General features: G+C 39.5%; 1 protein-coding gene across 1 annotated transcript; it reads left to right on the top strand.

The window, feature by feature from the left end:
* Positions 1-306: 306 nt before the first annotated feature.
* On the top strand, positions 307-935 carry LOC121972332 (auxin-responsive protein IAA27-like). The gene is made up of 2 exons (XM_042524013.1): positions 307-361; positions 465-935. Exon 2 carries the CDS (start codon positions 471-473, stop codon positions 933-935), a length of 465 nt encoding a protein of 154 aa, XP_042379947.1. The 5' UTR covers positions 307-361; positions 465-470.
* The last annotated feature ends 10,967 nt before the right edge of the window (positions 936-11,902 follow it).

Raw genomic sequence — 11,902 nt, 5'->3', positions numbered from 1 at the left:
AACTCTTCCCTCTAACCTAACCCTATATGATGTCGTCCACGGGAGGCAGAGAGAGAGAGCCGTCTTTGGGCGACTCACCTTCTCCGCCTCTATCTTCTCCTCCCCTCCCATCGCCGACCAATCTCGACCTCCTTTATTCTCCCAATTCGAAGCAGACAGAAACAGAGATCGGAGATCTGTGCTTCCGATTCACCGCTCGATCTGCTAAGATGCAGATAGGTTCCGAGAAGGCGTCGTCCCTTGATCTCTTGTCAGTTGTCGTCGCCTCCCTCTCCGACGGATATGGGCTAACGATAAGCCCAAAGTGTCTAATGTAGGAGGAAGAGGAAGCTGATAACGATCAGCAAAACCAGACGCAAAGGTGTCTCCGTTTTTTTTTGTTTTTACTCCTCTGCCCTTTGCGATTGTTTGTTCGACTACCTTTGAATCTTCAGCAGTTTGATGATCTCCTGTTCTCTATGCAGAGGTTGATGTCGTCGACGGTGGAGCATGATTACATAGGTCTGTCGGAGCGGAACTCCTCTGCCGGCGGAGTCGAGGGAGGGGTTCTAAACCTCAAGGCCACGGAACTCAGGTTGGGGCTGCCTGGGTCGGAGTCGCCCCACCGCGTGGAGAATATCGGGCTCACCCTGGATTTGCTCCCCAAGAGCTTCGTCTCCGGTGCCAAGAGGGGGTTCTCCGACGCCAACGATGGGGGCGGGACGTGGGGATTTGCCGCCGAAGGTGGCGGATCTGAAGTGAACTCGGTAAAAGGTGGCGGCTTATTTTCGGGGAGAGGGGAGGTTGCGTCCGGTGGCAGTGCAGGGCAGCTTTCTGGGCAAGGGAATGTGGGGAAGGACCTAGCGGTGAAAGCGGCTGGGCAGGAGCGGAAGGTCACCCCGAAGGGCTGTGGTTCTGTTGGGAATGATAGTCCGGTAGCTCCTGCAGTGAAGTAAGTGTGATAAAAATGATCCTAGATTTTTCTTTCATAGATTCATAAATCTTCATGCGTTCTGGTTTCTTTTTTCCCCCCTTTTGGCATAGCTTGGATCTTTTAATCGAATTTGTTATAATTTCCCTCGCCATTTCACTGATTTTTTTATTTTTCTTGTTTGCTCTTCGCTGTTTTCCCCCTTCTTCCTTACGTTTAGTGAAAATAGAGTCTTTTTTGGGTGCACAAACGTAGAATCTGGGTGACATCCGTTTGGTGGTTTGTGGTTCAACAAGGGTTTGCAATGGTATAAACTCTGCCATTCATTTAATAGGAAGAATCGATTTTTTTTCTCGACGCCAGGATCTTTGTATCCATGAAATGACATTACTAAGCAAGGAATTTAATCAATTACTTTATGTAAAATATTATGTATGCTTTTGAGAGATTAAGATCTTCCCTTGGACGTTAACATATGTATTCAAGTTGTGTCTACTTCTGGGTTTCTAGACTTGAGTGTTTTGATACTGAAATCATAAAGTAATTTAATCAATTACTTTAAACTAAAGCATTCATTTAATAGTAAGATGTATATGAATGCTTACTTTTTTTCTTGTTCCTACTTGTAAACTATTACTGAACCAGACTCTTAAAGGTATGACATTACTAAAGCAAGACATTTAAGCATAACTTTTTTTTGTGTCGTTTAGCATCTCATTAGCTAAGGTAAGTCCATTTTTTAATTTTAATTTTACTAATTTTTATGTTTGCGCCTATTCATCTGGAAATAAGCAATTTGATTCTGCTGGAAGTACAATAGTGTATTGGAATACAAGAAAAATTAAAGTTCATTATCACCATTAATTGATAATTTGATATTAGATGATTTCTTTGACGGTAAATGACAAAATTCTTTAATGGTATCAGAAAATATGCCTTTCTGTTTTTTTTCTCAAAAGGTCTCATTCTTCTTGAAGATTTATTTCACATTTTATATGGTTTTAGTATTTGTTATCTACTCTAGAATGTTAATTGTTACATGGATAATTAGACCTTTGATGAGGTATTGACATCATATCGTGTCAGCTATAAAATGTATGTATATATGTCATGGATATCCTTTACACAAGACTCTATTTTTATTATTCTCTGTGTGGGTTTAGCAGTCAGTAGAGGCACTGTACTATCAATAATCTTTTCAATTTTGGTGAATGTTGAAGTTTACACCTGCTTTCTTTTTCAGGAGAATGTGGATATTAAAATTTTAACAAATGATGATGTTCTAGGTGATGTAATACCTTATGATCAGCAAGATGCAATGCGCCACCTCTGTTACCAATTCCTTGATTTAATGCCGCCTACGGTATGGATACTTCACCTTGTAATAGTTGTTATTTCTTTCAATTATATTATCCACATTAAATGGTCATTAAATAATACTACATCTGTAATAGGAAGTTGCTGCAATTACACTGGAATTTTAGATCATAAGCTCTACTTTTTTTTCCTTCTTCTAGCACCTCTTGATTTATGATTCAGTTTTTTCTCAGTTTGCCACTTTTCTTTTATGGTCTTTCTTTATGAATTTTATTTTTCAAACCTTTATGAATCTGTTATACATAATCAGTCAGGGAGCCTCTGTTATTTATTGATTCACAAGTACCTGTTATTTTGGTAACTAATATAGTTATACTTTAGATCCAACCCTACTAAAATTTTCAATTAACAGTCACATTTTCACAATGCGATTTGGTCTTATTTGCTGTGGTTTTATTTGATCGTATTAACTCATTTATATTTTATTTCTTATTAGTTCTCTGTTTCTTATTCTTGGTTATTAGGGAAGAACAAACCCACAATTTCCTGGTTCACATCCAGTTTCTCTTAACAGGTGTGTCTTTATATATATATATATATATATATATATATATATATATATATATATATATATATATATATATATATATATATATATATATATATATATATATATATATATATATATATATATATATATATATATATATATATATATATATATATGTGTGTGTGTGTGTGTGTGTGTGTGTGTGTGTATATATACATACCTTATTTATTTAACATCTTTAGCCTGACGTGAAAGACAGCTAGTAGTTCATTGTGTTTCAATGTTCAAATCTGCAAAATTATGAATGTATATTTGGATTTTTGGAATAAACAATCTATTGGTTTACATATATTGTGTTTCCATCTAATTTTGTGTTTCCATCTTAAATTCCCATGTGACCATGTTTTGGCTAGTTTGCATTTTAGAATGAGCAACCAAAAGCTTTTATCATTCCTTCCCTTTGAACATTGATGTAAAAGATGTATTTTAAAACATCTCCAGATGTCTGTAACTTTGTGTATTACTATATTTTGCTATGACCTTACTGTTCTAGCCTATGACCTATTTAGTTATCATCTAGTCTCGTGCCATACAGTTTTCATTTTTATCCTTCTCTACCAGCTCAAATCCTATTCTTTTCTAGTTGTAACGACCTGGCCCTCTTGGCCCATTTGGCGGCCCATTTGGCGACCCTCGGGTCGTCAACCGTCGGCCCTTATGTCGTCGGCCCATTTGGCGACCTCTCATGTCGTCGACCGACGACCCTTGGCCGTGCCGTTACTCACTAGGACTTTCCACCCCTGGTAGTGGATTTTTGCCTCCCCCAGGATTCGAACTCTAAACCTCCAGGCTTAAGTATTAGAATTTATGAATCCTGGTAACCAAGTGAGATGCGCCTTTTTATTGTAATGACCCGGCCCTCTTGGCCCATTTGGCGGCCCATTTGGCGACCCTCGGGTCGTCGACCGTCGGCCCTTATGTCGTCGGCCCATTTGGCGACCTCTCATGTCGTCGACCGACGACCCTTATGATCTCACTTGGTTACCAGGATTCATAAACTCTAATACTTAAGCCTGGAGGTTTAGAGTTCGAATCCTGGGGGAGGCAAAAATCCACTGCCAGGGGTGGAAAGTCCTAGTGAGTAACGGCACGGCCAAGGGTCGTCGGTCGACGACATGAGAGGTCGCCAAATGGGCCGACGACATAAGGGCCGACGGTCGACGACCCGAGGGTCGCCAAATGGGCCAAGAGGGTCGGGTCGTTACACTAGTGATTACAATTTCAATACATGTCTGTGTCATGAATTTCCACTGTATATGCTAAGTGTGTCAAGAGTTATCTCATGTTGCTTTTTCTGGGTGGTGTAGTTGTCGTTTTCTGAAAGGTGGAAACTACTTGAAGAAGAAGTAATTCGACCAAGGAATTATGAGAGAAAGCAATTAGAATCTGACAGCAAGGGACATCCCATTTATAGATATGATATGGAGCCATTTTCAGTATGTAGATGTCAAGATACATGAGTTAATTAGTATGGCATGTTATAGATATTAATTAGTATGGCATGAGTTAATTAGTATGGCATTTTCAGTAATAAGTTGGGAATTTTAGGCAGGATCATGTTTTGGGTGTTGGAGGATTTGGTAGAGTTTACAAAGGTTTGATCAGTGAAGATCTCAGGGATGGGCTGCAACCCCTTCAAGTAGCAGTGAAAGTCCATGATGGTGATAACAGTCATCAAGGTCATAGGGAATGGCTGGTATCCATCTCCAATAACTCAATTGTTGGTTCTGTCTCATCGCTTCCGATTCCTTCGTCAAGGTAAAAGCATCGCACTCTCGGTTCCGGTTCCTGCTTTAATCTCTTTTAGTCTTGATTTTGATCATTTACTTGCATTAAAATCATTAAACTATTTGTGAATTATCGATCTGCTGTAGTAATGCTGGTGAACTTGATGAAGGGCTTGTTTTTATGAGGTCTTGTTAAGTGATGAAACCTTCTACATTGCTTTAAATGCAAGCAGTTGGTTGATTATCCAATTAGTGCCCTGTAATTTGTATACGGTTCATTAGTACCACAATGATTATGCGAGCATAAAAATGAAACAATAACATATTTTCCAACTTGTCCAGTAATTTTTCATTCTTTAATTTGTTGGATACAAGTTCAATTGTTAATTAACTTCCATAATAGGGGAACAAATGGCCATCTTTTGGATTTGCAATTCTATTTGACGTCAGCTATCATATTACTAAACTTTCATTCTGATAATGCCAAGGCACAAAACTTCCAGATTGCTAGTTTTTTGTTTTCTCTCTATATATTTTTTTCATGGATCATGAGTTACCTTGGACTTTTGTTATCAATAAACTCTTGCAATCTCCTCAAATACTCCTTATTATGTTGTTATGTATGTAGAAATATGAGCGGACAACAGGAGAACGTTGCAGCTCCAAAGTTGAATGAAAGGATATTGTCGTCATTGTCCAGGAGATCAGTGGCTGCCCATCCTTGGCATGATCTTGAAACAGGTAACCGAAAACGAAAGAAATAGTTCCACTAATATTTACACATCTATTAATTTGATTTGTCTCAGTATCTGTTTCTGAACATGAATTTGTCTCTAGGTAAAGAGGCCCTGTTGTGTTCAATGTGGTAAGTGTACTTTTTTCCTTTTAACTGATAAAATGTACAAAATAAAGTATCAGAAGTGATATTGTTTTTTACAAATGCAAACTAATTTTGAGTAAATCATCTTTTTGCTCGTTTATCAAATTAGATTGCCTCCCAAAAGGATGCAAGGGTTAGATTTGAACTTGTTATTCATAGATCTATCACTATATGATGTGGTTGAGATAATTGATGAATGTTTATCTTTTTAAGCATTCCAATTAGTCATCTTGTTACCTGGTGCTCTTATTGCATTTTCAACTATGATCTTTGGTCTTGGTTTACTAATATATTATTTATGTGTTTTTACAGTTTACAAATCTCAAGTACTCTAGAGTTGAAATTGATAAAGTGCGGTTCGAGTGGGTTGAATGCATGCTAGATTACATTTGAAGTGCGGTTCTACCTTGATGTGTTAAAAGAATGTTCTACCTTGATTTGATATCTATTAGCTAGCTTTTGATGTAAAAAGAATGTTTGAGTATTTTATGGATACTGTTGTAAGAAGATTATTTATATAATTTGTGAATATTTGTGTATTTTATGGATATTGTTGAATGAAGAATATTTGTATAATTCGTGAATATTTGTGTATTTTTTTTTATTATTGTCGATTTTTCAATGTTTCGGAAATCAAATTTGTGCTGTTAAAAAATATACATATTACATCGGTTTTCCACCGCTGCAAAACCGATGTTATTAACTAATATTACATCAGTCATTTATCGCTGCCAAAACTGGTGTTATTTGTTGGGTTCTTCGAGCCGCGAAAACCGCTTTTTCGCGTCGCGGAAACCCCGAAGGACCCAAAGCCGTAGATCCGTGCAAAGATTCGTATAAAAATTCGAAAAACTATTTCTTGTACGAGTTCAAAAACTGATCTACTACTTAGATCTATGAGGAAAAAGTGTTTACCCTTGATGCGATGCCCTTCGCGTTCCTGCTCGTCCAAATGATGCCGGATCTCAAGACCGTCAAGCGCCGGTCCTCTAGAAGTATCCACACGGACACACTAGATGGAGATGACCAAAAACCAAGGTGTGCTAGCACCTATGTGGTTCGGCCAATGGAGGAGAGGGAGAGGGAGAGCTTGAGAGGAAGAAGGAAGAAGATGCACCACTTGAATGAAAAATCAAATTCTCATTCACAAAACAAGTGGCCGGCCACTTTCAAAATTCACATTAATTGCATTAATTGCAATTAATATGAAACCATAAAATCACATTAATTGCATTAATTGCAATTAATATGAAACCATTAAGAGAGTGGCTTTGTTACTTCCATGAGGTGGCACCCATGATGATGTGTAACATCATTATTGGTCCACCTAATGCCAACTCACCAATGAGGTGGCAAAAAGGTCAAGTCAAAATTGACCTTTGGTCTTCCTCCTCAAGTCAAGTCAAACTTGACTCCATCTCTACCATGGTGGATCTAATCCAACCATTTGATTCGAGCCAACTTAATATAATGAATCTAATTCATTAAATTAAATTGATTCAATGACTCAAAATCTAAATTAGACTCATTTAACACATGAATCAACTTGAGTCGAACTCAAGTTAGCCCAATTAGGATTACCCTTAATCCAATTTGATTCATCAAATGAATCTAATCCTCTTGGTTCATCATATGAACCTAATCTCCACCTAATTGTCCTAAGTGTGTGACCCTATAGGTTCTTGTAACGTTGGCAATGCCCTAAACCCATTTAGGAGCATAAGTAATGAGCGGTATCTAGCAACACATCATTACTACCCAAGTTACAAGAATGTCGAGATCCGACATCACCTTGTGACTACTCACAAAATAATGACAAGTGTCCTTCTATCCTAGACATCTAGATTGATCAATATGAGGCATAGACCGTGTCATCCTCTAATCAATCTAAATCTTGAACTCCAAGTAGACTCACTCGATCAAATGAGCTCAACATCTAATGTTGACTCATTTGGGCATGACCATGCACTTAGTGGTCTCACTCTATCAAGAATACCGATGTCGCTCCCGTCATATGGGAGGGATAGATCCCATCTACATCACTCACATCCCTCTATATAATTCGTTATATACCCAGTAATCGCCTCTATAGTCCACCCAGTTACGGGTGACGTTTGACGAAACCAAAGTACATAACTCCTTATGTAGGGATCCATGGTGACTTCAGGTCTAAGGACTAATAGTCATACTAATAGCCACATGAGAAAGTATATGACACTCATATAACGATCCATGATACTTTCTCATGGCGGTCCATTCAGTATACATTCTCTAATGCATACCCATGTGTCAGCTTGATATCTCTATATCCATGACTTGTGAGATCAAGTCATCGAGCTGACCTACATGCTAGTCTTATTGTATTAATATTGTCCCTGAATGCTAATACTCGACTAGGAATGATTTAGAGTAGTGTTCCCTATATCATCTCACTATCGATTCAACTAATCGATTGATATAGGTATGAACCTTCTACTCAAGGACGCTATTATACTTAGTCTATTTGGCACTAATATAAATAAGTATAATAACCAAACAAATGCCTTTATTAATATACAAGAATATGATATACATGAGTCCATACAATCATCAAATGATTGGCTCTAGGGCTCTAACTAACAATCTCCCACTAGCACTAGTGCCAATCAGTATAGGCTCTAAGGCCTAAAGACCTAGTGTGACCATCATGCTTCCTCTGTGCCAAAGCCTTGGTCAAGGGATCTGCGATGTTAGCCTCTGTAGGTACTCTGCAAATCTTCACATCTCCTCTATCGATAATCTCTCGAATGAGATGGAAGCGCCGTAGTATGTGCTTGGTCCGCTGGTGTGAGCGAGGTTCCTTCGCCTGCGCTATAGCTCCATTGTTGTCACAATAGAGCTCAACTGGGTCAGCGATGCTAGGAACCACCCCAAGTTCAGTGATGAACTTGCGGATCCAAACTGCCTCCTTTGCTGCCTCTGATGCAGCAATATACTCGGCTTCTGTTGTAGAATCAGCTACTGTATCCTGCTTCGAACTCTTCCAGCTGACAGCACCACCATTAATGCAAAATACGAACCCTGACTGCGATCGGTAATCATCCTGATCGGTCTGAAAGCTGGCATCACTGTAACCCTTTACAGTTAGCTCATCATTACCTCCATATATCAAGAAATATTCTTTAGTCCTTCGTAAGTACTTAAGAATATTCTTGACCGCTATCCAGTGACTTTCACCTGGATCTGACTGGTATCTGCTCGTCATGCTTAAAGCATACGAGACATCAGGTCGAGTACACAGCATGGCGTACATGATCGATCCTATGGCTGAGGCATAAGGGATCTGATCCATGCGGTCTCTCTCCTCTCTAGAAGAGGGACCTTGAGTCTTCGAAAGACTCACGCCATGTGACATAGGCAGAAATCCCTTCTTGGAGTTCTGCATGGCAAACCGAAGGAGTACCTTGTCAATATATGTACTCTGACTTAGGCCAAGCAATCTCTTAGATCTATCTCTATAGATCTGTATCCCTAGAATGCGGGATGCCTCACCTAAGTCCTTCATTGAGAAGCAACTCCCTAGCCAGGTCTTGACAGACTGAAGCATAGGGATGTCCTTCCCAATGAGTAGTATGTCATCCACATATAATATGAGGAAGACAACTATGTCCCCTACAACCTTCTTGTAGACACAAGGCTCATCTTCGTTCTTGATGAAACCAAACTGTTTGATCGCATCATCAAATCGAAGATTCCACCAGAAGCTTGCTTTAGTCCATAAATGGACCTATGCGGCTTGTATGTTGTGGATCTACAAAACCCTCAGTTGTGTCATGTACACATCCTCGAGTAGGTTTCATTCAAACGCGGTTTTGACATCCATCCGCCATATCTCATAGTCATGGTAGGTCGCAATAGCAAGCATGATCCGAATGGACTTAAACATCGCATCGAGAAAAGGTTTCATCATAGTCAATACCATGAATCGCTTGAAACCTTTAGCTACCAAGCGACCCTTATAGATAGGTCCATCCATGTCGGTCTTTCTCTTAAAGACCCACTTACACCCAATGGGTTTTACCCTTCAGTGGATCAACCAAAGTCCATACTTGGTTGGTGTACACGATTCCATTTCGGATCTCATGGCTTCTAGCCATTTCTGGAATCTGGTCTCATCACACTTCTTGATAGGTGGTAGGCTCATCCTCTATGAGCACAATGTCATCAAGGTCGACAAGAGAATGAGTATCTCTCGGCTGAGTACCCTATCGGACCTGCAAGAGGTATGTCTACTTGAACGTTGTTGTTCCTCAACTCCTTATGGAACAACATCATCCACAACACTTTGTGGTTCGGTTCAATTTCCATCGAGGCATCATTGCTTCGCATCTTGAACTTCTTCAAGATCGAAGCTCCTACTAATCTTTCTAGAAACAAAATCCCTTTCTAGAAAGACCCCACTCTACCTTATGTTGTCTGGGAATGTAGAAGTAATATCCCTTAGTTTCCTTGGGATATCCGATGAAATAGCACTTGTCGGATTTGGGTCCTAATTTGTCTGAGACTTGACGTCGTACGTAAGCCTCACAACCCCAAATCCTCATGAAAGACACCTGGGCATCTCTCCCAGTCCATATCCTATATGGTGTCTTTATCACGGCCTTTGATGGAACTCGGTTGAGTATGAAAACTGCCGTGTCTAGAGCATATCCCCATAGATATGTCGGAAGATCTGTGTGACTCATCATAGATCGTACCATATCTAATAAGGTATGATTCCTCCTTTCGGATACACCATTCCACTGTGGTGTTCCAGGAGGAGTGAGTTGAGATAAAATCCCACACTCAGCTAAGTAGTCACGAAACTCATGGCTTAAGTATTCACCACCTCGATCTGATCGAAGTATCTTAATACTCTTGCCAAGCTGGTTCTGTACTTCATTCTTAAATTCTTTGAACTTTTTAAAGGATTCGGACTTATGTGTCATTAAATACACATAACCATATCTACTGAAGTCATCAGTAAATGTGATGAAGTACCTATAACCGCCTCTAGCAGCGACATTGAAAGGGCCACATACATCACTATGTATGAGTCCTAACAAATCAGTCGCTCTTTCGCTGTGCCCACTAAAGGGAGTCTTGGTCATCTTGCCTCGTAGGCATGACTCGCATATCTCATATGATTCAAAATCAAATGAGTCCAGCAAACCATCCTTATGGAGCTGGGATATGCGCTTGTCATTTATATGACCTAAGTGACAGTGCCAGAGATAGGTGTAGTTCATATCGTTCGATTTGAACCTCTTGGTACTAACGTTATAGATAGGGCTCTCTAGATCTAGAATATAGAGTCCGTTTATCAGAGGTGCACTACAATAGAACATATCGTTTAAATAGATAGAACAACATTTGTTCTTTATTATAAACGAAAATCCTTTCTTGTCCAAACAAGAAACTGATATAATGTTCTTAGTCAATGCAGGCACATAACAACAATCGTCTAACTCTAGTATAAGCCCAGAGGGCAGAGATAGAAAATAAGTCCCTACAGCAACAGCAGCAACCCGTGCTCCATTGCCTACTCGTAGGTCTATCTCGCCCTTTGTCAATGCTCTGCTATTTCTCAGTGCTTGTACACTAGTACAAATGTGCGAAGCACATCCGGTATCTAATACCCACGACGAAGAAATAGAGAGGTTGACTTCTATAACATTTATACCTGAAGTAGAAATCTTATTTCTCTTCTTGTTAAGATCTTCCAGGTATCCTGTGAAGTTCCTCTTCCAGTGCCCTGCTTGTCCTTGATATAGTTGACAAAGATGTGCAACCATATCGTAAGCACCCATTAACTCATGTTGCTTCTGAAGCTCAGAGTTCATGGTTGCGAGCATTAGACATGACACATCTAATGCGTCATCTTGATGCTTCTTGTAAGCATCTTTGTCAGCTCGCGGGGCATTGGCAGGAGGAGCCTCCGGAATGGGCTGCTCCAGAACGTACAGTTTACGTTCCTGAGTGAGAACTATTCTCAGGTTCCTGTACCAGTCCAGGAAATTTGCTCCGTTGAGCTTGTCCTTCTTAAGGACAGATCGTAGGGAGAAAATGTTCGTATTCGACGTCATGACAATTCTACAACAGAAATAAATGCAGAAATAAGTATCATATTCTTTAAAATCATTTAATTAGGCCTTTAATTAAATGATGCTCCCACTGAATTCTATAATTCTTGTGGGACAAGATCCACATCATATTAACCCTTGAGTTAGCTTTGGCTAATACGCCCAAGGCTTAGTATGATCGGTAGGTAACGATTACCAATTACATCTCTATGCAACTCTTGTTTATAGAATCAATATCCGCATTTATATTAAAACTCGAGTTAGCTTTGGCTAATACGCCCGAGAGTTAATATAGATGTGATATTGACCTATCTTTCCAACTATTGGAAGAATGCCTATAGTTGACTCGATCCAACC

Source organism: Zingiber officinale, chromosome 4A, assembly GCF_018446385.1.
Source record: "Zingiber officinale cultivar Zhangliang chromosome 4A, Zo_v1.1, whole genome shotgun sequence".
NCBI classification, from domain to species: Eukaryota; Viridiplantae; Streptophyta; class Magnoliopsida; order Zingiberales; family Zingiberaceae; genus Zingiber; species Zingiber officinale.
This window is presented reverse-complemented; position numbering and strand designations above follow the sequence as displayed.